Source organism: Oreochromis niloticus, linkage group LG16, assembly GCF_001858045.2.
Source record: "Oreochromis niloticus isolate F11D_XX linkage group LG16, O_niloticus_UMD_NMBU, whole genome shotgun sequence".
In the NCBI taxonomy this organism is placed as follows: Eukaryota; Metazoa; Chordata; class Actinopteri; order Cichliformes; family Cichlidae; genus Oreochromis; species Oreochromis niloticus.
The window spans coordinates 428,060-452,957 of NC_031987.2; the positions used below are offsets into that span (position 1 = coordinate 428,060).

General features: G+C 44.7%; 1 protein-coding gene across 1 annotated transcript in view; it reads left to right on the top strand.

The window, feature by feature from the left end:
• ttn.1 (titin, tandem duplicate 1) overlaps positions 1 to 24,898 on the top strand; it is a 169,836-nt gene that overhangs the window by 15,317 nt on the left and 129,621 nt on the right. Inside the window, exons 21-50 of the mRNA XM_025903492.1 lie at positions 93 to 261; positions 462 to 2,158; positions 2,243 to 2,524; positions 2,684 to 2,950; positions 3,502 to 3,774; positions 3,861 to 4,124; positions 4,731 to 4,991; positions 5,080 to 5,340; positions 5,820 to 6,083; positions 6,224 to 6,484; positions 6,582 to 6,842; positions 7,302 to 7,562; positions 8,202 to 8,343; positions 8,443 to 8,611; positions 8,879 to 9,110; positions 9,337 to 9,621; positions 9,725 to 9,844; positions 9,981 to 10,169; positions 13,023 to 13,073; positions 18,018 to 18,296; positions 18,514 to 19,080; positions 19,293 to 19,574; positions 19,652 to 19,930; positions 20,016 to 20,297; positions 20,378 to 20,656; positions 20,749 to 21,036; positions 21,146 to 21,424; positions 21,532 to 21,813; positions 22,826 to 23,104; positions 23,223 to 23,501. Coding sequence (XP_025759277.1) covers positions 93 to 261; positions 462 to 2,158; positions 2,243 to 2,524; positions 2,684 to 2,950; positions 3,502 to 3,774; positions 3,861 to 4,124; positions 4,731 to 4,991; positions 5,080 to 5,340; positions 5,820 to 6,083; positions 6,224 to 6,484; positions 6,582 to 6,842; positions 7,302 to 7,562; positions 8,202 to 8,343; positions 8,443 to 8,611; positions 8,879 to 9,110; positions 9,337 to 9,621; positions 9,725 to 9,844; positions 9,981 to 10,169; positions 13,023 to 13,073; positions 18,018 to 18,296; positions 18,514 to 19,080; positions 19,293 to 19,574; positions 19,652 to 19,930; positions 20,016 to 20,297; positions 20,378 to 20,656; positions 20,749 to 21,036; positions 21,146 to 21,424; positions 21,532 to 21,813; positions 22,826 to 23,104; positions 23,223 to 23,501 — 9,084 coding nt within the window. The remainder of the gene's footprint in view (positions 1 to 92; positions 262 to 461; positions 2,159 to 2,242; positions 2,525 to 2,683; positions 2,951 to 3,501; positions 3,775 to 3,860; positions 4,125 to 4,730; positions 4,992 to 5,079; positions 5,341 to 5,819; positions 6,084 to 6,223; positions 6,485 to 6,581; positions 6,843 to 7,301; positions 7,563 to 8,201; positions 8,344 to 8,442; positions 8,612 to 8,878; positions 9,111 to 9,336; positions 9,622 to 9,724; positions 9,845 to 9,980; positions 10,170 to 13,022; positions 13,074 to 18,017; positions 18,297 to 18,513; positions 19,081 to 19,292; positions 19,575 to 19,651; positions 19,931 to 20,015; positions 20,298 to 20,377; positions 20,657 to 20,748; positions 21,037 to 21,145; positions 21,425 to 21,531; positions 21,814 to 22,825; positions 23,105 to 23,222; positions 23,502 to 24,898) is intronic.

Here is a 24,898-nt window from a genome sequence, read left to right on the forward strand (position 1 = left end):
GAACGCAACTTTATATTCTCTCAACATGAAGTTTCTTCCAGGAGAAGAAATGTTGGGGAATTGGCTTACTTTAATTTAACTTTCTTTTTCAGCCAAGGAAACCCTGGTGCGTCCACAGTTCACTGAGAAACTGAGGAACATCAGTGTGAAGCAGGGCACTTTGGTTGAATTGGCTGTCAAAGCCATTGGAAACCCACTGCCTGATATTGTCTGGCTGAAAAACAGCGACATCATCACCCCACACAAGCACCCAAGCATCAAGTATGTTCTGTGACTTTACCATTAAATGTAGATCACATCTGTTTGCTTCAATGACCTTGATGCAGCAACACACTTTTTCAATGAAACGCAATGTTTGTGGAGAATACAAGTATTCCTCCAAGCAACCTGAGATTTTAATTTCAATTAAAAATACGTGTCAAATGTCAAAGCTTCTCTAAAGTGAGAATTTGATTTTCCAGGATTGAAGGAACTAGAGGAGAGGCTAAATTCCAGATCCCATCAGCAGCTGGCTCAGACAGTGCTTGGTACACTGCTACAGCCATCAATAAGGCTGGCAGAGATACTACTCGCTGCAGAGTCAATGTTGAGGTGGAATATGCTGAGCCTGAACCAGAGAGGAAACTCATCATTCCTAAAGGAACATACAAAGCCAAAGAGATCGCTCCTCCAGAGGTGGAGCCGCTTCATCTGCGATATGGTCAAGAGCAGTGGGAGGAAGGCGACCTTTATGACAAAGAGAAGCAGCAAAAACCACAGTTCAAAAAGAAGCTGACATCTGTCCGCATGAAGCGCTTCGGTCCAGCTCATTTTGAGTGCAGACTGACTCCTATCGGTGACCCCACAATGGTGGTGGAGTGGCTGCATGACGGCAAACCTCTGGCTGCTGCTAACAGATTGCGCATGGTGAATGAATTTGGTTACTGCAGCCTAGACTATGAAGCCGCTTATGCTAGAGACAGCGGCGTCATTACCTGCAGAGCGACCAACAAGTACGGAGTTGACCAAACCTCAGCCACCCTGATTGTCAAGGATGAGAAGGGCCTTGTTGAGGAAACACAACTTCCTGAAGGAAGGAAAGGTGCCCACCGGATCGATGAGATAGAGCGTTTGGCTCATGAAGGTGGACCTTATGGAGTCACTGCTGAAGAAGAAACAGAGAAGCTGAAGCCTGAGATTGTCCTTCTTCCAGAACCAATCAGAGTTTTAGAGGGTGAAACGGCTCGATTCCGCTGCAGAGTGACTGGATATCCAGCACCAAAAGTTAACTGGTACCTCAATGGACAACTTATCCGCAAAAGCAAGAGATACAGACTTCGCTATGATGGCATTTACTACTTGGAGATAACTGACATCAAATCATATGATTCGGGGGAGGTCAAAGTCGTAGCAGATAACAATCTGGGCTCCGTTGAGCACATTGTAAAACTGGAGATTCAGCAGAAGGAGGACTTCAGAACTCATCTACGCCGCGCCCCTGAGGCTAAGCCAGCTGAGGCTGCACCTGAACCTGGAAAAGTACCATTTGAGGTAGTTAAAGCTGAAAAGCCGACAGAGGACACTCAGCTGAAAGAGGTTGTTAAACTCAAGAAGGCCCAGAGAATTGTCCATGAGAAAGCCAGTGAGGAGTCAGAGGAGCTGAGGAGTAAGTTCAAGCGCAGGACAGAGGAAGGCTATTACGAGTCCATTACCGCAGTGGAGCTCAAGTCTCGCAAGAGAGATGACTCCTATGAGGACCTGCTGAGGAAGACAAAGGAGGAACTGCTTCATCGTGCCAAGGAGAAGGAGGAGGCTGAGAAGAAGAAGGAGGAAGAGCGTCGCCAAGTTACTGCCAAGCCTCTAAAACCAGAGAGGGTCAAGCTCTCACCCAGCATGGAAGCACCAAAAATCCTTGAGCGTATTACCAGCCAGACAGTCGCACAGGGTGACGAAGTCAAGTTTAGAGTCAGAGTTGTCGGCAGACCAGAACCTGAGTGTCAGTGGTTCAAGAATGGAGTTCAGCTGGAGAAGTCTGACCGTGTTTACTGGTACTGGCCTGAGGACCATGTTTGTGAACTGGTGATCAGGGATGTCACAGCAGAGGATTCTGCCAGTGTCATGGTTAAAGCTTCCAATACTGCTGGAGAGACTTCAAGCCACGCCTTCCTGTTGGTGCAAGGTAACACAAATCTTGATCATGTACATATATTTCTGATTTTAAATCCTGCATTCTCTGACAAATGCTCTGGTGTCACTTCTGCAGCAAAACAAGTCATTAACTTCACTCAGAAGTTGGAGGACGTCAGTGCCAAGGAGAAGGATACCGTAGCTACCTTTGAGTGTGAAACCAATGAACCTTTTGTGAAGGTCAAATGGCTGAAGAATAATGTGGAGATCTTCTCTGGAGACAAATACAGAATGCACTCTGACAGAAAGGTTCACTTCCTGTCTGTGCTGATGATCGAAGTGAGAGATGATGCTGAATATACATGCGTGGTTGTAGATGATGATACTGTCAGGACAGCCGCCAAGCTTAATGTTGAAGGTGGGTTAGGTTCTTGATATTTTGTTCATTAGGTAATGAAATCAACACAGTTCATTATTAATTATACCAAATACATCAACAGTTGACTCAAGGTACTTTATATGGTATATATATACTTTGTGACTGACTTGAACTCTTGTTGTATTATGTGACCAATAGGAGCTCCTCTGGAGATGTTAAAGCAGCTGGAGAGCACCGAGGTGCCTGAGACTTACTCCGGAGAGTTTGAATGTATTGTCTCTCGTGAAGATGCCGAAGGCAGCTGGTACTTTGGAGATAATCTGCTGACTCCCGGCAGTAAATACGTCATCTCCTCCCGCCGTGGAAGACACACTCTCTCTGTGAAAGATGTCAAGAAGGAAGACCAGGGAGAATATACCTTCAAAGTGGGCGAGTTTAAGACAAGTGCCTCTCTGAAGATGAAATGTGAGTTGCTGTTCCCATGGCACTGAATTGGATGTGGAATGATGAAACTATAGGGACAGAAGTTATTGTATTTCAGAAGTAAAGTTAAGTCTACTGTTCAGACTACAGCAAAATTTGTTACTGGAATTTGGGCTAACCATCTTCTCCTGCTTGTGGACAAACCATTTCCACTTTTCCTAAAAATACATTTAAATCTAAATATTAGGTTTTTATAAAAGTGCTACAAACCCAATTCCAAAAACGTTGAGGTGCTGTGTAAAATAAAAATTAAAAACAGAATAATTTGATTTGCAAATCGACATGGTGTAGCATCCCTGGGTGTTTGGTTGCAGTTTAGCAGCTGCTCAAACACGAAGGCCTTCCTGAAACACACATCTGCATGGAGCAGATGTTTCTCTAAAACCTGTTCATACCTTTCAGCCCCAATGGAGCCTTTCCAGATACACACACACACACACACACACACACACACACACACACACACACACACACACACACACACACACACACTCTGCATGTAGAGGGCTAACAGTGATATCTTTATATTTTAGTGCGTCCAGTGACCTTGATGCAGCCTTTGTCTGACATGACCATCTGCGAGGGTGACATCGCTCAGCTTGAGGTCAAGTTCTCCCAGGAGAATGTTGAAGGAACCTGGATGAAGAAGGGGCAGCCCATCACAGCCTCCAGCCGTGTGCATATAGTTATTGACAAACAAATTCATAAACTCCTTATAGAAGATACAACCAAGGACGACTTTGGAATGTATTCCTTCGAGGTTCCGGATCATGGGATTTCAACCTCTGCAAAGCTGGTCATTCAGAGTAGGTCACCTCAGATGCATGTGTTTTTTTTCAATGATTCGCTGTTTCAAAATAAAATCCTCTAATCAAAATATCTCATCTTGCAGCTATTGGCATCCTGATCCCACTGAAGGACAGTCATGCAATTGAGGGCACAAAGGCCGTCCTAGAGGCAAAGATCTCTGCTCAGGACATCAGCTCAGTCAAATGGTACCACAATGACAACCTGCTGACAGCCAGTGAGCGAATCCAGATGGTGGCAAAGGGAGCCAAGCAGCGCCTGGTTTTCACCAGAACATACGCCTCAGATGAAGGACACTACAAACTGGTGGTTGGCCGAGCTGACACCAGCTGCAGATTTACTGTTGAGCGTAAGTTACGCCATTATAAGGTCCAAGCATGTTTTAGGTTTTTGCTATTGTAGTTGCATCATCTATATTCTGGAATGACCTGGAAGCTAACTTTATGAATATTTAGGTCTAATAAACCATGACCACCACTAGTCACATGAAGTTTACCTGTAGAAAACTATTAACAAACTAACACGAGTAACACGAGAGTCTATGCTTTCAGCTTCCAGAAATCTTATTCAAGCTGATTACCTGAAAAGGGTCATTAATATTTGCTTGGCAACGTAACAAATCATTTTTCTGCAAAAGACACAATAGTTTCAGATTCTGCTGAATGCAACTTTCTTTAAAATCATATGAAAACTCGCACCTGCTTCTTACATATAATCTGACATGAAAATCATGACCTTGTGGCATTTACAAAACTAGAACCAAGTCATGGAGCTCCATGTGTTACATTTTTATTATTACATGTTCAGTGAGTCAGATGGATAATTGTGAAAAAGTAAAAGCAAGTCGTCTACATGGTCTACATTTCCCACAATTTTATTGTACATGTGCAATAAAAGGGCTATTCTATTCTACTGTACATCAGTTTGAGGCTTAAATATCGTTCTGTCTCAACAGCTGTCCAGATTGTGACACCAATGAAAGACAAACAGTGCTCCGAGTCTGAAAATGTCACCTTCGAGGTCGAGGTCTCTCACCCAGGCATTGATGCTTTCTGGACCTTTAAGAGGCAGCCGATTAAAGCTGGTCCCCAGTACAAGATGGAGTCCAAAGACAAGAGGCATAGGCTCACAGTCATGAATGCAATGAAGGATGAAGAGGGCGAGTACATGTTTGCTGCTGGTGAGAAGATGTGCAGTGCTTCACTCACCGTAACAGGTATGCAAAACACACTTTTATTGCACGTTTAAAAAGTTCAGAGAAGATTTCTGTCACCAGGCAGTAACTGCCTATCTCCTGTCCCCAGGTGGTGCCATTAAGAAGCCCCTACATGATTTGGTGGTAGCTGACTCCCAGACCGCTGTGCTGCAGTGTGAAGTTGCTAACCCATCCGCAGAGGGCAAGTGGCTAAAAGACGCTCAGCCTGTTGACTTCAACGAGAACGTGCTGAGCGAGGTGGACGGCGCTGTCAGGCGCCTCGTTATCATCATCACTAAGGCCACTGACATTGGAGAGTACACTTACCAGGTCGCCACCTCCAAGACCTCAGCCAATCTGAAAGTCGAGGGTAGGTCCAAATTCACCATGGAAACGCACACGTAGATCATACAGCCAATACACATCAGGAGGTTAGGAAGCTGAATTATATAACCCGGAAATGTCCAGGCATTTGTGAAGGTGCTTAAAGTGTTTCTTTGAACATGGGCTGCTTCTTCATTCATGTCCAGTCCAGTTTTCAGAGGAATTATATTTTTCTTTCTTATGTCTCTTCACTGATATGAAGAAATATTGTGTCAACACATAACAGAACCAGTTTGCAGTTGTTACCAGCAACCTGCCACAAAAACACACCACTTGTTGACTGTATGAGTGCAGACATTTCTTCAAAATGATCAAATGATACTTTAAATTTAAATAATTTAGATCTGGTCTGCTGACTCGTACCTGCCCATAGCAACAACCACAAAGACCCACCCCGTCAGAGTGAGGACTCAGCCACTTCACTTGTTTAACTGTTACCTTGCCTCTTGGTGTTTTTCTCCACAGCTGTCAAAGTCAAGAAGACCCTGAAGAACCTGAATGTAGTCCAGACTCAAGAAGCCACGTTCAGCCTTGAACTGACCCATGAGGATGTAAGGGGAGCACAGTGGATCAAGAATGGCGTTGAGATCCAGTCCAGTGATAAATATGAAATCAGTATTGAAGGCACAATTCACACATTGAAGGTCAAGAACTGCAGCACACAGGATGAGTCTGTTTACTCCTTCAAACTGGGAAAACTGTCTGCAAGTGCCAGACTCAATGTGGAAAGTAAGTATAACTACTGATTTTGGAATAAACACAAAAAGCTTTTTGGCTCGGTGCCTACAAGGTTGGGAAATTTACCTAAACCATATGGGACCTCTAGATTCCTAAACCTTTTTACCAGCAGAAAACATCTTTTCCCACAGCTATTAAGATCCTGAAGAAGCCAAAGGATGTGACAGCACTGTCAGGAGCAACAATTGTATTTGAAGTTGGCATCTCAGAGGATGACATCCCAGTGAAATGGATGTTCAATGGCAAAGAGCTGGTGTCTGACGAGTGCTACAGCATCGTCTCTGAGAAGAAGAACCACAAGTTGATTGTCCACGACGTGGACGACAGCGTGCAGGGCAACTACATTGCTGTTGTAGGACACCTGCAGTGCAGCGCTCACCTCATTGTTGAGTGTAAGCATGATCACATCAGTAGTTTTTGCACATAAAAAATGCTAAAACACAGGCCAAGGTCACGTTAGGACTAAACATGTTTGTATTTTACTCTTAGCACTACGTGTCACAAGGCCCATGAAAAGCGTGGAGGTCGCAGAGACTCAGGTGGCCACATTTGAATGTGAAGTTTCTCACTTCAATGTCCCGTCCACCTGGCTGAGGGATGGTGTGGAGATTGAGATGAGTGAGAAGTTCAGGATTGTGGTTCAAGGAAAACTCCACCAGCTGAAGATCATGAACACCAGCACTGAAGACTCTGCAGAATACACCTTTGTCTGTGGGAACGACCACGTCTCTGCAACGCTAACTGTTAACCGTAAGTTACCATCAGTGAAACTTAAACCTTCAGATTTACAATGTATCAGTTCATCAAGTATTTCTTCAGAGACGTTTGACATGTTGCCAAATCACTAGAATGTGTCAAACCATGAAATGTCCTTAAGTAACTTTAATTCGATTCTTTAATTTCTCCTCTGAGTTGGAAATCTAAACATTTTTGTTACTAAACAAAAGAAATAATTAGTACATTGAGATTTTCTAATTGAATATTTATTGCAAACTTTTGACAAATTAGACAACAGCACAGACCAGTATAAGTCACTTTTAATTACTTTGTAGTTTAAGGCCAAATTTGAAAACTCTAACAACTAAATAACCGATCAGACCGATCAGATGTTTGCACTAAGGATGAAGTTACAGACTAAAAAACACAACTTTAAAGAGATGTGTAAGTACAGTGAAGATTACAAACTTGTTATCGCTTTGCTGTTTCCAGCTATTCTGATCACGACGATGCTTGAAGACCTGAACGCTCAGGAGAAGGACACGGTCACATTTGAGGTGAATGTGAACTACGAGGGAATAACGTACAAGTGGCTGAAGAACGGCGTGGAGATCCGCTCTACGGACCGCTGCCAGGCTCGCTGCAAACAGCTCACTCACTCTCTGAGCATCAGGAATGTTCACTTTGGAGACAGTGCCGAGTACACCTTCATGGCTGGCTCTGCAGTCACTTCAGCTAAACTTCACGTTGAGGGTAAAATGCTTTGATTCTAATTTAACTTTTCAATTGACTTTTCACATTAGATGTTTTTGGACTCCATCAACTTCAAATAAAATTATTTCAACACCTCACTGTGTTTTAGCTGGTTTTTAAATGTGTGTGTCTGTTGTTTGTCTATACAATCATCTCTGTTACCCCTGAAAGACATTTAGAACTTACTGAAAGACTCTTAAAGCCTCTCTAATGGACTATCACGAGTAACTCTGAAATAACCAGTAGAATCTAACACATTTGACATGTAGACTCACTCACAGGACACTTTGAAACTTTCAAAGGACTTCTGGAATCTCCCCAAATAAGTTAAACCTCGTTAATGCCACAGGAACACATGCACGATCCTTTCTGTCACTACTAGAACCTCTGAAAGGTACCCTTCAGACCTTTTCTTGCGGCCATTAATATTACTAATAGACATTTAAAACCTCTTTTATGTGAACGTCCAAACCTCCCCAAGGACTCCTTGAATCTTGTTCTTAGTAGAACCTCCTCACTGAGTAAGAAAACCTTGCAGAGGATGACTAGAGCCTCTGGTCTGATGAGTGATTTGTTTCCATAAGGTCAGACATACTGATAGATGTAGGTAAAGTAACTGTATCTCTGTCCCTGTTTTAGCCCGTGTGGTTGAATTCACCAAACACCTGCGGGACCTGAAGATCACAGAGAAGAAGAGGGCAACATTTGAATGTGAAGTTTCTGAACCAAACATCCAGGTGATGTGGATGAAAGATGGTCAGGAGCTGGAGCTATCTGACAGGTAGAGTCCTTGATAGTCAGTTGTGGGAACAATTACTCTGAGTTTTACCAACATTGTGATCAACTCTTAAACCTTCTACACCTTTGTTGTTTGCTACAGGTACAAAATGACATCGGACCAGTTTGTGCACCGTCTGGTTCTGCCCTCTGTGCGTCTGTCGGACGCCGGTGAATACACCGCTGTGGCCGGTTCAAGCATGTCCAAGGGCCACCTGGCAGTCGAGGGAAGAGATGTCAGAATCTCAGAGCCAGCCACCAGGGACATCGTGGTAAGATTAGATGGTAGACTCCATAAAAATGCACCAAATCGTGGGATTTTAATACTGTCAGTCAGTTTATGTGTGATGATGACAGAAATATTTTTCAGACTTTATGATCTTTGAGAGCACACACTGCCGATCATTTAATATGTTCTTTTTCAGATATTTTGTCCTGCAAAACTGGAAGCGATTTCTTAATAATTATGACAATGATTATTTTTTAGAAATACTAGAAGGAAGTTTCTGGTGTTGAGCTAATCATGTGGTGTTTTTCAGGTTGTTGAGAAGCAGAGAGCCACTTTTGAATTTGAGGTGAACGAGGATGATGTAGAAGGTCGCTGGCTGAGAAATGGAGTGGAGCTCCAGTTCACTGTGGAGGAGAGGTTCAATTATGCCACCATCAGGAAGCTCCACCGTCTCACCATCTCTGAGACCTTCAGGAGCGATGCTGGAGAGTACACCTTCTTAGCCGGCAAAAACAGGACCTCTGTGAACCTCCACGTCAGATGTAAGAGCTCCAGTCCTGCATCAGTCCAGCACTGCTTTCCTTCTTTGCATGAAAAACCACTGGCCAGTTTCTGAACATGAAAGTGAAAGGCTTAAAAATGATACTTGTACTGTTTAAATGTATCTGTTTTCCATCTAATCTTTACTTTCTTCTATTATCATCAAAGTATTCTTTGACCAGAGGACCAAACAGAGTATTAACCTTTCTTTCTTCTACTTTCCTTCAGTGCCAGAGCCACCTCAGATCGTCCGGGAGATGCAGCCCCAGACCGCGATCTCAGGCAGGTCAGTTCGCTTCTCAGCACAGGTGAGCGGCCTTCCTCAGCCTCAAGTGTTCTGGTACAAAGATTCTGAGGTTCTGTCCACGAGCTACAAGTGCAAGTTCCTCCATGATGAAGATGAGCATACGCTGCTGCTGCTTGAAGTCTTCCCTGAAGATGCAGGCATCTATAGCTGTGAGGCCAAAAACAACTATGGAGAGGTGACGAGCTCTGCATCTCTCACTGTGGAAGGTACATATGGAGTGTTTTTCTGCTCTTTAGGCTTTTATTGGAATTATGAATTATTAGCCACCAAATTGAGTGATGACTTACGGTGTGTTTGTCTTTCCTGCAGTTCCGGAGGTGGTTGAAGCCGTGGCTCAGGTTTCCCCTCCAGTCCTCATCACTCCCACGAGGGACTTGCTGATCTCAGAAGGACATCCTGCCCAGTTCCAGTGCAGCATCTCTGGGGAAGGTATTGACTGTTACTCCCCTCCTTTACAGGCATATGGCATTTTAAATACTCATTGACCATAAATCCTCTCGCAGCTGTCATCAGTATGGTGTGCCGTAAACGGTTTTTCCTGACTTTAAGACCACTTTCTCTCCAGATCTGCAGATTTCTTGGTTCTACAATGATAGAGAGATCAAACAGTCAGACATCTTCAGGATGTCTCATTATGATGATACCTGCCAGCTGGAGATTTCCCGAGTTCTCCCCAGCCTTGAAGGAGAGTACTCGTGTGTTGCTACAAATTCAGCAGGAATGGTCACATGTGCTGCCACTCTGAATATTGATGGTGAGTTCAGCAGACGTTCGCATACTAATTAGATAAAAGTGACAGGCTCTTACTGCACGTTCATCAGCTGCCAAGAAGGCCCTAAGTCGGTGCATGTTCCTCACAGGACTGATTTTAATTTTAGAATATCATGTGGATTTCCTGTAAGACAAGGTCTGATATGTATAATGTCCAACTTATCGAGAACTGATAGTCAAAGTTTAACAGCACTCAATGACTACGGTGATATAATGATGGCAGCATGTAAGCACGTTCTGATTAGCCAGGTGTGCTTTAAGTCTCCCTCCATCCCTCCGGAGCCATGAGAGCGTGTTACACAAGAAGTTTACTTACTGGCAAAATATAAAAGGAAGCATCTATTGGCAAACAAAGCAACCTTAACTGAGCCAATAGAAAGATGCATGGTTCAGCCGGGGGAAGTGGCAAGCATGTCAGCTGAACTGGAGATCAACGCTGCTGGCTGCACAAAGATTTTCCTTTTCTTTTAATATCCTCGTGGAGGATAGAGCCTAGCTTAGCATTCACAAATAAAACTGTTCAATATGTAAAAACATTTAAAATGTCGACTCAGGACAAATTGAATCTACTGCAGCTGTCTGCAGCTAGCACTGACGCCACGACAGCTCTTATACCATCGTGGGGAAAACCAAACCATGAGCCCTGCTCATGTTACGGTCACTGTCTCACATGACGTCTCCTGGATCTTTGTGCAACCAGCCCTTGGATTGGAACGATTTTCCAGCCACTCCATCAACTCAGATTTTATACTTTCAGTGCGATGATGTCAGAAACTGATTCGTTTCTGTGAGCATGCAGCTGCTCCACACTGAATCTGCTCTTATCCTCACTGGAAGCATCATCTTAAAGGTCTCTTTGCAATGCATGACGTCTTCTTTCCAACACAAACAGCATTAATGGTCTTTATTGCGAGACTGGAGTTTTCATTCCAGAGGAATGCCGCATGGTTCAGGCACAGCTGGAGAGTGTTCCTCACACTCAAGCACGGACGTGATCGCTGGCTGTGTTTTTATGTTTGTTGTCGTTCTGTTCCAGTCAAGCTTGCATGATTGACAGCGGAAACCCACCACTGTCCACTCCCTCACTGATCATTATTGATCCTCAACGCGCCACTCCCACTGCACTGTTGACAACAGGCTGTGACAGTAACCTGGAGAAATCCGTAGAGTGATGATGTGTTGACCTAATTCTTCTACTCTTTCTTATTGCCCAGATAAAAAAGCCTTAGCTAGCGTGTCAAGCACTGGGGCTGAGGCTAAGCTAATTCAGAGACTGGAGGCTCAGAGTGAGAGTTTCAGCTCTCTGTCAGTGGGACAAACAGCCCACAGTGTTGAGTTTACTGAGACGATCACTGAGAGCTCCTCTGTGTCTTGGAGCACGATTGAGATAAGCTCGATGGAGAGGAGCTCTGAGAGCAGCTTTGACTTCAAACTCTCAGCCAGCCCGAAGCTGCTGATGGAAATGAGCGATGTCCGAGTGAAAAGTGGTGAAATGGCCGAGTTCAGCTGCTCGTTCGACGGCCAGCCCTTCTCCGGGGTGGTATGGGAACATAACGGCGAGAGCCTGGTGGACACCGAGCGGGTGAGAAGCTCTCAGAGCGGTGGCTTTTTGTCCCTGGTCATCCAGGCTGTCGGTGTGGCGGACCAGGGCATGTACCGCTGCACCGCTACCAACGAACATGGCCAGAACAGCTCCTCTGCTCAGCTCACTGTTGAAGGTGGTTAATCTTTCTTTTTTTATCAGCCTGTCTCTCCATCTGGTCCATCCCACCTTTCCAGCTGCTCCTCCCGCTTAGTGCTCCCCCACCCCCATGAGTTAATATTTAATATGTTATCCTGTAACCTCTTGTAGTGTAATAAAATAACAAACCCTAGTTCAGTTTATCCTCCCCTCCTGTCAGCTTCGCTATGCTAACCTCATCATTCATCCTAATAACCCTTTAGCATTTAGAGTCATGGCCATGTACTCTGTGACCCCTAATTACTTTTCCTAACTCTATTCTTACCCAGCTAAAGAAGCAAATCTCAAAGCAGAAACCCCCATCCCTACCGATTCTGTGCGCAAAGTGTCACAGGCACACAGGGGGACCCCTAGAGATCCCTCTGACCAAGACAAGCAGGAGGTGGTGGAGAAGCCGGGACCATCACCTCCATCTTCCCAGAGACCTTACAACCTCATCAGCCTGTTGTATTTCCCTGACGTTGTGCCTAATGAATACCAAGGTCATCGCCTTTCCAGCTGCCCCGACTTCCTGATCAAACTCCCCCCTGAGCTGCTGATCAGAAACAAAGGCAGTGGCTCCCTGAATTGCGTTGTGAAGGGGCTTCCCACTGCGTTTGTCATTTGGCTTTACAACCAGTTGAATGCTGAGGAATCTGTGTGTTACTCTGTGAAAAATGAAGACCCCTCGAGCTGTATAAATGTTAACAATGTGGGACCTGGAAAAGGGGGCTCTTACGTTTGCAAAAATATCAGCTCAGCCGGGGATGCTGAGCGCAGCACAGTGACGAAAGGTTGGCATCTGCATGCTTTTGGTCCTTCTGCTCGCTCAGGCTTCTTTACACCACTCATTCACACTGCTCTTCACCCACACAGTCAGCAGAGGCACACTTCTTCACAGGGCGACACCACTTCTTCAACGAGGTCATAACCACTGTGTGCTCACACCACTTAGTGTTTGAAAAGAAGCCAGCGGTGCTGCACACTAAAAAACCAGAAGGAAGCATGCACAAGCGAAACAAAAAACGGATGGATGCACGAGCCGCCACTGGTTCTAACAGTCTCCCGGGCAGTTTTAGAAATGTTTTTAATTTGTGAACATCTGTGTCTTTACAGTAACTACAGAGGAGAAGGAACCTGTGATTCAGGTCCAGGAGGAAATAAAAGGTAAATATGGTTTTCATCCGTGATGTCTCCATCCTTCGTCTTAGTTGAGAAGTTGTTTTAGTTCTTTGTCTACAGGTTGGCTTGGTAAGAATTTCAAGGGCACTTTTACCGAGTTTACTTTGAATACTGAATCAAGTTCAGAGTGGACTCGGGACTTTTATTATCTGACTCTGATCATGTAGAATTTGTTTTGATTGAGGAAAAAGTCAGTGACAGACTTTGAATCGTGGATGCAGCGTTATAAACTGTAAGAAGTTTTTAGTAAAACATGTAAAACAGTGTTCCTGCCCTGTACTGAAGTTTAATTGAACTGCAGTTTTTCTGTTTTCAGCTGACTGTACTGTGGTTGGAGTGTGTGGCTCAGCTGATTTAACCTGTGATTATTCCACTCAGTCTTCTCTAGCTCAGCCATCAAAGTGGAAGAGGAAACCCAGGAGTCATACTTCACTGGCATAAAGTTAGCAGACAAAACCAAAACACTTGAACTCAAACCAGAGTCTAAACGCTTCTCCAGCACTCTGGAAAAGAAAAAGGAAAAACCAGTTTTCCTCAGTGAACTTTCTCCAGCAGCTGTGACTGTCGGAGAAACGGCTACGTTTACCGTCAGAGTGTCCGGCTTCCCTAAGCCCACCGTTCAGTGGTTTCACAACGGGCACACTATAACCAGTTCATCTGTGTATACATTTATTCACGAACACGATGAGTATAGCTTGCTGATCAACACAGTTCACAGGGAATGTGAAGGAGAGTACTCCTGCACGGTCAGCAACAGATTTGGCCAGTCCACCTGCACTTCTTACCTGCACGTTCAGGTGAAGGAGCCAGAAAAGGAGGAAAGAGCCGATGAGAGAACATTTGCAGTGCCTGGTAAGCCCCCAGAATTCACTAAAACTATAGAATCTCTTCAGCTGCAGGAGGGGGCTCAGGGTTTCTTCAGGTACACTGTGACTGGAGATCCTCTCCCTGAGGTCCAGTGGCTTAAAGGCACTTCCCACATCCAGCCTAGTGGGTTCTGTATCATTGTGAACAACCCGGATGGATCCGGTTTTATTAACATTAAGAGTGTCAAATGGGAGCACAGCGGCATTTACACCTGTAAGGCCTCAAACCAGTACGGGGAAGCCTCTTGTACTGCAGAGCTGCTAGTGTTCAGGGAGAAAGCTCAGGAAGAGGACACGTTAGTACAGAAAACGAAAGGTTTGAAGATATCGATGGCAGAACAAACCACAGAACTGAGACTACACCAGGAAAGATCCCGGTCTGAACACATGATCTATACCATTAGTACTGAAGACCGACAGATTATTCCCAGTGAAGAGGTGGAAACACTCAGAGAGCTCAGTGTCTCTTCTGCCACCCTTCATCGTGAGCAGCTTACCCACCAGGCAGTGGTGCTCCAGTCCCATGAAATAGAGGAGAGGGTTTCATTAGCCCCCAGCCATCCACCTCAGGTCTCAGCTGTCCCTATTAAACAGCATCACGTGGCCGCTTTCTTATCCTCAGTCCAGGAGAGACAAAAGATCACAGAGCAGCACTCTGAACGGATTCTCAGCCCTGAGGTAGTTGAGCTGGAGTCAGCCAAAGAGCAACCGCCCAAGCTCGTGTCAGCTACGTCTGAGGAGGTCCTTCCCCTCAGCACAGTGAGAGCTGAGGCACTGATAGATCAGAATCCAGAACACGTAAAGACATCCAGCGAGCCGAGGCAACTTGTTAGTAGTCACCAGGTCGAGCTTGCTGTACCTATCGCTGATGAAATCTCAGAAAACATTCACAGACAAGAGGAGGAGAGGAGTTTCAGAGTCACAGAGGGGGTAAAGATTTTATACTCTGCTCAGTATGCAGGACAGCTTCAACTTACAGAAGGACACACTGAGCATCTTCCAGCTTTAAATGCAGACATTAAAGGTTCAGCTGACAAAGAGCAACCTAAACCAGTGGTAGCACCAGTGAGTGAAACCAGAGTGGCTTTATCCAAAGAGCAAAAGCTTGAAATACAAAGACCAGAGCAGGAGAGCATTACCCCATGCAAAGACATGGTTTATAATTCAGCCGTAAATACCGAAGAGAAATATGAGCTCTGTGCTGAACAAACAGGACAAGTGCCACATGGGGCATTTTCTGTAAGTGTGCAGCCACAGCAGGAGGGAGAACAGCTTCTGAATGTGCAGGTTATCAGTGATCAGGATGTTTTACTGTGTGAGGGAAGGTTGAGCAGCGAAAAACCTCCAACAGAACAGGCAGAAGCAAGGACGAGTCCGACTTTGCTGCATTCACTGACTCAAGAAGAACAGAGGACTGTAGTTTGTGAGGCAGCTTCAGAATTCGAAACAAAGATGAACGCCACCTCTGTCCAGCCAAAGCAAGAGTTGGTGCAACCAAAACGCCTTCAGTCGGTCCATTCTCTAACAGTTTTACCAAAAGAAGGCATACTCGCTGTCACCAAACCTGACCAGCAGGTGGCAGCACAAAAACTGGAAAAGGCTAGATGGCATGCAGCTACCTCCGAAGAGAGAATGGAGGTCACTGCGGATTACAACAAAGATCTTGACATGTCTGTGATTAGCACTCGACCACAGCCTCGTACTGAGTCCAGGCCTCTAAGCAGCCTTGCTGTGTCCTCCCAGCCCTTGCAACTCCCAAAAGAGACTCCTTTTGTTACGAGCGTCACGCAACAGCGAGCATTAGTCCAGAAAGAGGATTACTGGAATATCATGCAGTCTTTGATCATCACAAACAATCAAACTCTGGAAGAAGGTCACATTACTAACTTTGAAACTGATGAAAAATTTATGCCTGAGATTAAAATCGAGGCCAAGATACCAAAAAAGCCAGTTTTCATAGAAGAAAAGGCAATGGCCACCGAAAGCTGCACTATCTTAGAGGCGGCTGAGGAGGACTTTGCAGTCCAGATCCAGGAAGGTCAGTCAGTCCGACAGTCAGTGTTTCTAGAAGAAAAACAAGTCATTGTAGGAGAGTGGTCGAGCGAGATACATAAATTCGAGGGCTCCGCAGTCAGTGTTAAGACACAGCCTAAAGGGTTTCTTTTTGTCCCAGAGGCTCAGGATGTGCTGACTCTACCTAAGGAACTGAGTTTCGTCATTTATGCCCCAAAACCATCCAGTTTGAATGTACGACATCAGCTCAGAGATGCTCTTCACTCAGCTGTGGCCATTGATCCACCAGTTTTACTGGCTGATGTTGTTGGAAGACTAGAGGCAGCGGAGGTCCATGAGGTCAAGGTTCAGAGAGAGCCCAGGCAGGCTGCATGTACCTATCTTATCACATCTCCAGGCTCCCCCCTAGAGATCACGCTGACTTTTGAAGGTGATTACCCTCAGACAGCTGACCTTAGGCATGAACTCCAGGTAGCTTTGCATGCTATGGTTTCCCAAGAACAGCCAAGTCTTACATCAGAACAGCCGGGCACCACGCAGATTGATAAGCCTCAAAGAGTGCAGGTCAGCTCAGTGTCCTCCAAGGAGGTGTTGTCTTCTGTGGTGGACTCTGTGGTGGTGGCAGAGAGCGCAGGCAGTTTACTTCCTGCTGTATCTCAGTCTGCAGCCCTGATGACAGAAGCCAGGGCTTCCTTTCAAAGTGCGACACTTCAGGGCCAAACTGAGGTCCACGAGTCCAAGAACAGAAGGACGGTTAGATCAGAGAAGGATGTCACAGTATGCCAGGCTGAACAGCATGTGGACATTTTTGTCCACAGAGAAACCAGAGAGGAATATCTTTCAGAGGCAATCATGATCAGTGAGTCCTCGGACAGCATCACTGATTATCCCGTCATTGTAGATGTTCTTGAGGATGTCTGTGCTGAGGAAAATGGCAAGGCTGTATTTACTGCCACTGTTAAATACGTCACCAAAGTTAGCTGGTTTTTCAATGGGAAGCTGGTGAAATCTGGCAATGAGTTCAAGTGTTTTAAAGACCGTGACACATACACACTAGTTATTGACAAAGTTGTCAGAGAACGCCATCAAGGAGAGTATGTCTGTGAGGCTGAGAATGAAGTCGGCAAGACTACGACATCTTCGAGGCTGACTGTGGTCCCACGAGGTTTGATGATGGGAAATTCTTTGATATCATCATCATCCACTAACTTCACGCTGTGGTGGACGTCTGCTGTCTGCAAACCTCAACCAAAACTCAAAGTTTAGGAAATGAGCGCAAAGTCAAAACTGAAAACGGCTTACAGCAGGGGTCCCAAACTCACGGCCTGTAAAATTGACCAATGTGCGCACTTATGTCTGCATTTTTAATTTGTTAAATATGAACACAATCATAGCAGAAGTGCTGCCACGTTTGTGGGCAGACACAGAGGACCAGTGAAGCCTCATTGAGCTACCAAATAAACACAGTTAGTTAAGAGTGAGGAAAAAAATGTCTCGTTATAAAATATTTGAAATTTTGAAAACCAAACCAAACATTTTCGGAAGTATTTGTGGGAGTTTGCTTGTTTGCTTTGTCTTGTTCTACTTGAACACTAAAGTGGCCGTCCAATGAGAGGACAGTGCCAGCCCACAGCTCATTTACCTTTGAGACACCTGGCTTACAGTTTTTTTCAAAAGAAAAGAATTTGGACTTTGAGGCTTTCACCAGACAGCAGTGACATGATCACATCCCACTCCATCTACTCTTCAACCTTCACAGCCGAGGAGTCTCCTTTGACCACATGCCTTTAATCATTCATTCATGTTTGCATGCCTTCTCTCCTTTTCTCATCACAGACTTCCTGTTCATCACATCACTTCAGCCTAAACCCAGTGCATTTTTTCTCCTCCACTTTCATCCCACCATAACTTTGTGTGTGTCACTTTCCGTCCCAGGTTCACTACATCATCGTCTCCAGTACAAACACTAATTTTTGTTTCTTTTTCATTTCAGCACCTGCTGTGTATTCACATGTTCTTGTTGCCTTTTTTCTCTCTCTTACAAACACAGTGAAGCCTGTGTTCAGGCACAAAATTGTCCCAGTGGAGATGAACATTGGCAGCTCTGCCAAGTTTGAATGTGAAACTGAGGACGCTCCAAACGTGAGCTTCAAGTGGTTCAAAGATGGACACCCCATCAAAGAGGGTGAAAAGTACAGGATTATTAGTCGCTTCAGCTCTTCCTCCCTTGAGCTTCTGAGGACAACCAAGGATGACAGTGGTGAATACACGTGCAAGGCGTCCAATCAGCACGGCAGTGATGAATGCTCCGCCTCCCTCAGTGTCACAGGTAAGAGCAGTGCATTTTTCCTTCTTCTTGGCTGGTTGAGTTTGGAACTCGTGTTGTTTTTATTCCCCGTCCGAGGGGATGGATCGCGTGTTTTCATCTTTCTGCTGGCATTTTGTTTGTGTAATTGCTTTTAAGCCTTTTTGCTCTGTTGGTTTGATTTTGGTTAAGGTAAAACGTATTAACACTGATTTGTTTCTCTTCTTTTTAATCCCTGTAGAACAATTTCCTCCTGTCTTTATAAGTAAGCCTGACGCTCAGACTGTGTATGTTGGAAAGAGGGCTGTAATACAGTGTGTAATAGCAGGAACTGCTCCTCTGAATGTTGTCTGGCTCAAAGACAACCAGGCCTTACCCAAAGTGCCCGCACACTACCGGAGCTCTTGTGAAAAGAATAAGCACACTCTTGAAATAACCGGTGTTAAGGCAGCTGACAGCGGGCTTTATGTGTGCAAGGTATCTAATAATGTTGGGACAGCTGAGTGCCACACAGAGCTGTGTGTTATCGATAAACCCAACTTTGTAAGGCCCCTGGGTTCAGTCGCCGCTGTGGTCGGAGCTCCTCTGCACCTTGAGTGTCAGGTGGATGAGGACACTGGAGTAACTGTCACCTGGACCAGAGATGGCAGAAAAGTCCACCAGTCTCCCGACTGTAAACTGTTGTTTGAGGATAAGACAGTTACTCTTGATATCCTAAAGACCACACTGAAAGATTGTGGAAACTATGTGTGTACAGTGGCAAACGAAGCCGGCAGTGCATCTTGCTCCACCACGGTGAAGGTACAAGGTAAGAGCTATCTAGTTAAGTTTCAGGGAAAATACAGCATTTGTAACTTTTGCAAATCTGCAGTCCTGGAAATTAACACAGTTCAATTCTCTGGTGTCCATTTTAGATGATAGACAGCAGCTTAAATCTCTCCTCTTTCATTGGGTGGTTGCTGTTTTTAAATACCTTCTTTGACTTCACAATAGCTCTTTCTTAACCACACACCTCCGCAGAGCCACCGGTCTTTGTAAAGCGGCTGGAAGCCACAACGATTTGGAAGCAGGGCAGCACCGCTCGGCTGCAGTGCACCGTCAAAGGATCTCCCGAACTCCACACTACCTGGTTCTTGAATAACAGCGAGCTGTCCACTAGTGGCAGACATGCTGTTGGTCTGAAGGACGGTGTCGCCACTCTCGAGATACACAATGTCATGTTGACTGACAGTGGAAACTATACCTGTGAGGTTCTCAATGAGTGCGGGTGTGAAAGCTGCAGCATTAAAGTAACAGTGAAAGGTGTGTAGAGTTTTTGGCAACAAAAGGCCCAAGTCTGTGCAAAAACACATATAACCAAACTGTGTGTTCCCCTTTAGAACCTCCGTCGTTCAGAAAGGAGTTACTGTCCACTGAGGCAGTCAGAGGATCGGTAGCTGTACTGGAGTGTGAGATTGCAGGCTCTGCACCGCTTGAAGTGTCTTGGAAAAAGAATAAGAAACGCCTGTCCTCAGATAAGAAGTACAGAATAGTGTCACAGGGATCACTGGCCTCTCTGGAGATCCAGTCCTTTGAGAGCGCTGATACTGGTGAATACGAATGTGTTGTATCCAATGAGGTTGGGTCAGTAACCTCAAAGTCAGTGCTTAAACAAAAAGGTTAGTGGTGTAGAAAAGGACTTTCATTAAACCATTCCACAGTCTGGCAGGTGTTGATATTATTATACCAATCATGTTATTTCAGAGCCACCTGTGTTCTCAAAGAGGATTGAGAGCGCTACAGCAGTTTTGGGAAATACAGTGAAATTACAGGGAACCCTGAAAGGTTCAGCTCCCATCACCATTAAATGGATGAAAGACTCTGAGCTCCTCAGAGATGATGATCCCAATATCAAAATGTCCTTTGTGAACAACATCACTAGTATTTCATTCTCATCTGTTGAGCTAAATCATGGTGGAAAGTATACCTGTCTTGCTGAAAATGAGGCAGGACAGCAAAGATGTGAAGCTATCTTAACTATTCAAGGTTAGAAAACATTCCCATTACAAATGTTTTCAGAGTTCAGATCTAACTGTTTGTTAAGTGTAAAATTCAATGTGTTTTAGAACCTGCTCGGATTTTAGAGAAAGCAGCCTCCATTAGCGTGACTGCAGGCGACTCTGCCACGCTGGAGTGCACCGTTTCTGGAAGCCCTGAACTCAAAGTGAAATGGTTCAAAGATGGCAAGGAGATGATCAGTGGTCGTAAATATAAAATAGCAGTGAAGGAGAACACTGCCATTTTAAAGATTCTCACAGCAGATAAAGGTGACACTTCAGAGTACAAGATGGAAGTGTCCAATAAAGTTGGAAAAGAGGAGTGCACGTGCTCGGTTACGGTTATAGGTCAGTTTTAGTCAATAAAACATCATTAATACCAATTTGTCCGATTAGCACAAGTGGAGCTTGTAATATGTTTGGTATACTTCCCTACACAGATCGTGCAGTTCCCCCATCCTTCACCAAAACTCTAAAGAAAGTGAATGGGAGCATTGGCAGTAATATCACATTGGATTGCAGGCTTGCTGGATCTCAGCCGATGGCTGTGTCTTGGTACAAAGACAATAAAGAAATCCACAGCGATGCAAAATATAAGCTTGATTTCAGTGAGAGTACAGCCTCTGTGACAATAACTGGCCTGGATCAAAGCGATGGTGGAGTTTATACATGCAAAGCTTCTAATGATGCTGGAGAAAAAGAAACCAGTGGTACTCTTTCCATCAAAGGTCAGAGAACCTGCATTACCTCAAGTTAAGCAGTAGCCATTATAGATCAACACAGGCTTAATGACAGGATGTGAACTTATTTGCTGTATTTCTTCCCAAATGACTCCAGAACCCCCAGCCTTTACCTCGAAACCTGAATCTCTTGATGCATCCCCGGGATCAAATGTTGTCTTAAGATCTGACTTTACGGGATCTGCTCCACTTATCGTTAAATGGTTCAGAGAGGAGAAAGAGATTTTCACTGGGGGAAAGTATTTCATAAAGAAAGACTCCTCTTCCAGCTCCCTGGAACTTCATTCTGTGAAACCCAGTGACTCTGCCAAATATACATGCCAAGTATCCAACGACGCTGGGAAGGTTGACTGTACTGCAGCGCTCTTCATAAAAGGTGCAGAAAAGCTGCTGCTTTCGTTCTTTCTTTAAAAAGTGTTAAAAAGCTGTTTTCCTTTAATTAACTTCTTTATCTCACCTACAATTATTACTCTTTATTTACAGAAGCCCCAACATTTATGATGAAGCTTGAACCTTCAAAGCTGCTGAAAACAGGACAACCTCTGAAGTTGTCCTGCAAAGTGCAGGGCACTCCTGTTATTACTGTTACATGGTTTAAAAATGGCTCAGAAATGGTTTCAGACCACAGACACAACATGTCCTTCGATGGCTCGTTAGCCACTCTGGAGGTTGAGAGCTGCTCTGTAGAGGATAGTGCAGATTACGTCTGTGTGGCATCCAGCGAGGCCGGCAGAGAGCAGTGCAGCAGCTCAGTAACAGTGAAAGGTTGGTTCACTCTTCACCGGTCAAAGACTCAGTTTATAACACCAAGATTAAACCTGGTTCAAGACGCAGGTCTTCATCTTCAACTAGGTTTAGTTTGTGAAACCTGCTAATTGATTTTACTCTTGTTGCTGTCCTCAAACTTTAGATTTGTTTCCATCTAAAGTCTGGTCCACATGGTTTTCTCACATGTTCAGTGCTGCATGCATTATATGGAAGTCAGTGCAGGGTTTAGTTAGTCTCCATCAAAGCAGAGATTCCCAGTATAGTACTATTTGTAAGAAGCTAGGAGGGGATTCCTGGGGTTTCTGGCCTGACTGTTGGTGTAAATGGTTGTCAGCCATGTTATTAACAGCTGGCCTTTTCAGGTGTACCTCCCAAGCACGTACAGATGTTTAATGGACAGACTGCATTAACCGACAGTGTGAACTTGTGTTTTGAATATGCCGTGGTAACCCTATGAATTAAAAATAAAGAGCCATGCAGGTGTATTTAAATGCTCTGAAATGTCCATGTTTTATGAGCGTGTGTCGGGCCTTTGCCTCAGCCGATGGTCTAAAGCAGGGGTCCCCAATCCCAGTCCACGAGGGCCGGTGTCCCTGCAGGTTTTAGATGTGTCCTTGATCCATCACAGCTGATTTAAATGGATAAATTACCTTCTCAACATGTCTTGAAGTTCTCCAGAGGCCTGGTAATGAACTAATCATATGATTCAGGTGTGTTGACCCAGGGTGAGATCTAAAACCTGCAGGGACACCGGCCCACGTGGACTGGGATTGGGGACCCCTGGTCTAAAGGAATAAACCCGTGACACATTACCTGTAACCCAAGGATAACTAGTTGTTTAAAAATCATCGTCCGGTACAGGTTCGCTGTCACTCAGAAAACCTTATAAAACTAGAATTTAAAGGCACCGAACAGCTAAATGAACTCTGTGGACCAGACTTTCCACATCAGACTAGAATTATTTCTTCATGCCTGTAAATGTAATTTTATGCTATCTGCTGTTTTTTAGAGCCTCCATTGTTTGTGAGGCCTTTTGAATCCGCTGAGCTTGTTACGGAGTCTGAGATTATCTTGGAAGCAATCGTTTCAGGTTCCCCTCCATTTGAAATAAGCTGCTTCCTCAACGATAAGCTGATCAGAAATGACAAAAGACATAAAATCAGTGTGGAAAATGATACAATCACTCTTCAGATCTCACACTGTGAGACCGGAGATGAAGGAACATACAAGTGCACTGTTTCAAACGATGTTGGGGAGACATCTTGCTCTTGCCAGATTGCTCTAAAAGGTTAGTGGTGGGAGAGTTTGCCTCGCTGCATGCTGTCCATTTTCTTTGCAAAGTCTTAGGATTTCAATTTCATTTAGACTGCCTGTGGATGATGACAACATATGTGTTTTCTCACTAGAACCACCATCATTTGTTCAAAGACTAAAGGATATGTCCTGTATTGTGGGCTCTGAAATCTCTATGAAGTGTATGTTGTCTGGGTCACTTCCCATGACTTTGTCCTGGATCAAGGATGATCGTGAACTTACGGAAGACGAGCATTTTAAGATGTCCTATGAAACCAAAAGTGCCATGTTGAATTTGAAAAATGCTCAGTTGTCACATGGCGGGAAATATGTCTGTCAGGTGCAGAATAAAGTCGGGACTCAGAGATGTGCCGCAGTGCTCATAGTGACAGGTTTGTACGATCTTCATGGGTCTTAATCGTCCGCTTTTTTGCCTTTGTGTCAAGCTTGGCGCTCAATCTGTCGCATGCAGCGCAGTGATCAAAACTAAGTTACCTTTGAAACATTTTGTTATCGCAGAGCCAGCAAGTATTTCAGAGCACCCAAAGTCCATCAGTGTAACCCATGGCGACCCAGTCAGATTTGAATGCAGGTTTTCAGGCACTAAACCGCTGAAGGTCAGATGGCTTAAGGTGGGAAAGGAGCTGACGTCAGGACAGAGATACAGAATACAGAGCACAGACACGAGCTCTGTGCTCAAGATTATAAAAACAGAGAAGAGCGATAGCGGTGACTACACTTTCGAAGTTTCAAATGTTGCTGGGCACAGTTCGTGTGACGCATCAGTTACAGTCTTAGGTCGGTTTGCCCAAAGCTTTGTTGAATCTGTTTGCAGTTCTTTCTACAGTCACCCTGACAATGTTTTTTTTTTCCAACTTGTATGTAATAGATCAGATTATTAAACCGTCCTTCACAAGGAAACTGAAGGAGACTGAAGGTATAAAAGGATCGTTTGCTCATCTGGAGAGCCTCGTATCCGGTTCTCTGCCGATGACGATACAGTGGTACAAAGATGAAACAGAGATCCAGACTTGTGAAAAATATAAATGCACGTTTTTTGAAAATGTTGCTTTCCTGGAAATCGGCTGTCTCGACAGTAGAGACAGTGGGAGCTACACTTGTGTGGCTGAAAACGAGGCAGGATCTGCCCAGTGCTCCGGGATTTTGTCTGTTAAAGGTTTGATCTCATGCATCATCAGTATTTTTTCATAGTTTTTTACAGACTTGTGTTGTATGATAGCATTTTGGGGTTTTTCCATCAACAGAACCACCACGCATTCTTGAAAAACCGGACTCCAAGAATGTTTTGCCTGGATCAAAGGTTAGGTTTACTCTTCGTGTCTCTGGCACACCTCCACTCGCCATCAAATGGTTTAAAAACAAAAAAGAAATCCTTCCGAGTGCTGAGTGCTCTGTAATCAAAGACAACACCTCGAGCTCCTTAGAGCTTTTCTTTGCCAAAGCCTCTGACTCTGGAGAATATGTCTGCGAAATTCAGAATGCTGTGGGCTCCACTTCATGCAGGGCAACACTCTTTGTAAAAGGTTAATATTGGAGCTTCATCCCTTTTTTTTCACTTTGAAAGTGATCACCGTCTTTAAGTCACTTCTTCATATTTTTATTTCAGAGCCCCCGTTTTTCACTGAAAAACCTGAAGCGGTGTCATTAGTGAGTGTCGGAGGCAGGAAGGTGTTTGAGTGTAAGGTTGCTGGTACCCCAGAGATCTCCATGAAATGGTTCAAAGATGGAGTTCAGATTCACCAAAGCCTCAAATACAAGATATCATTTT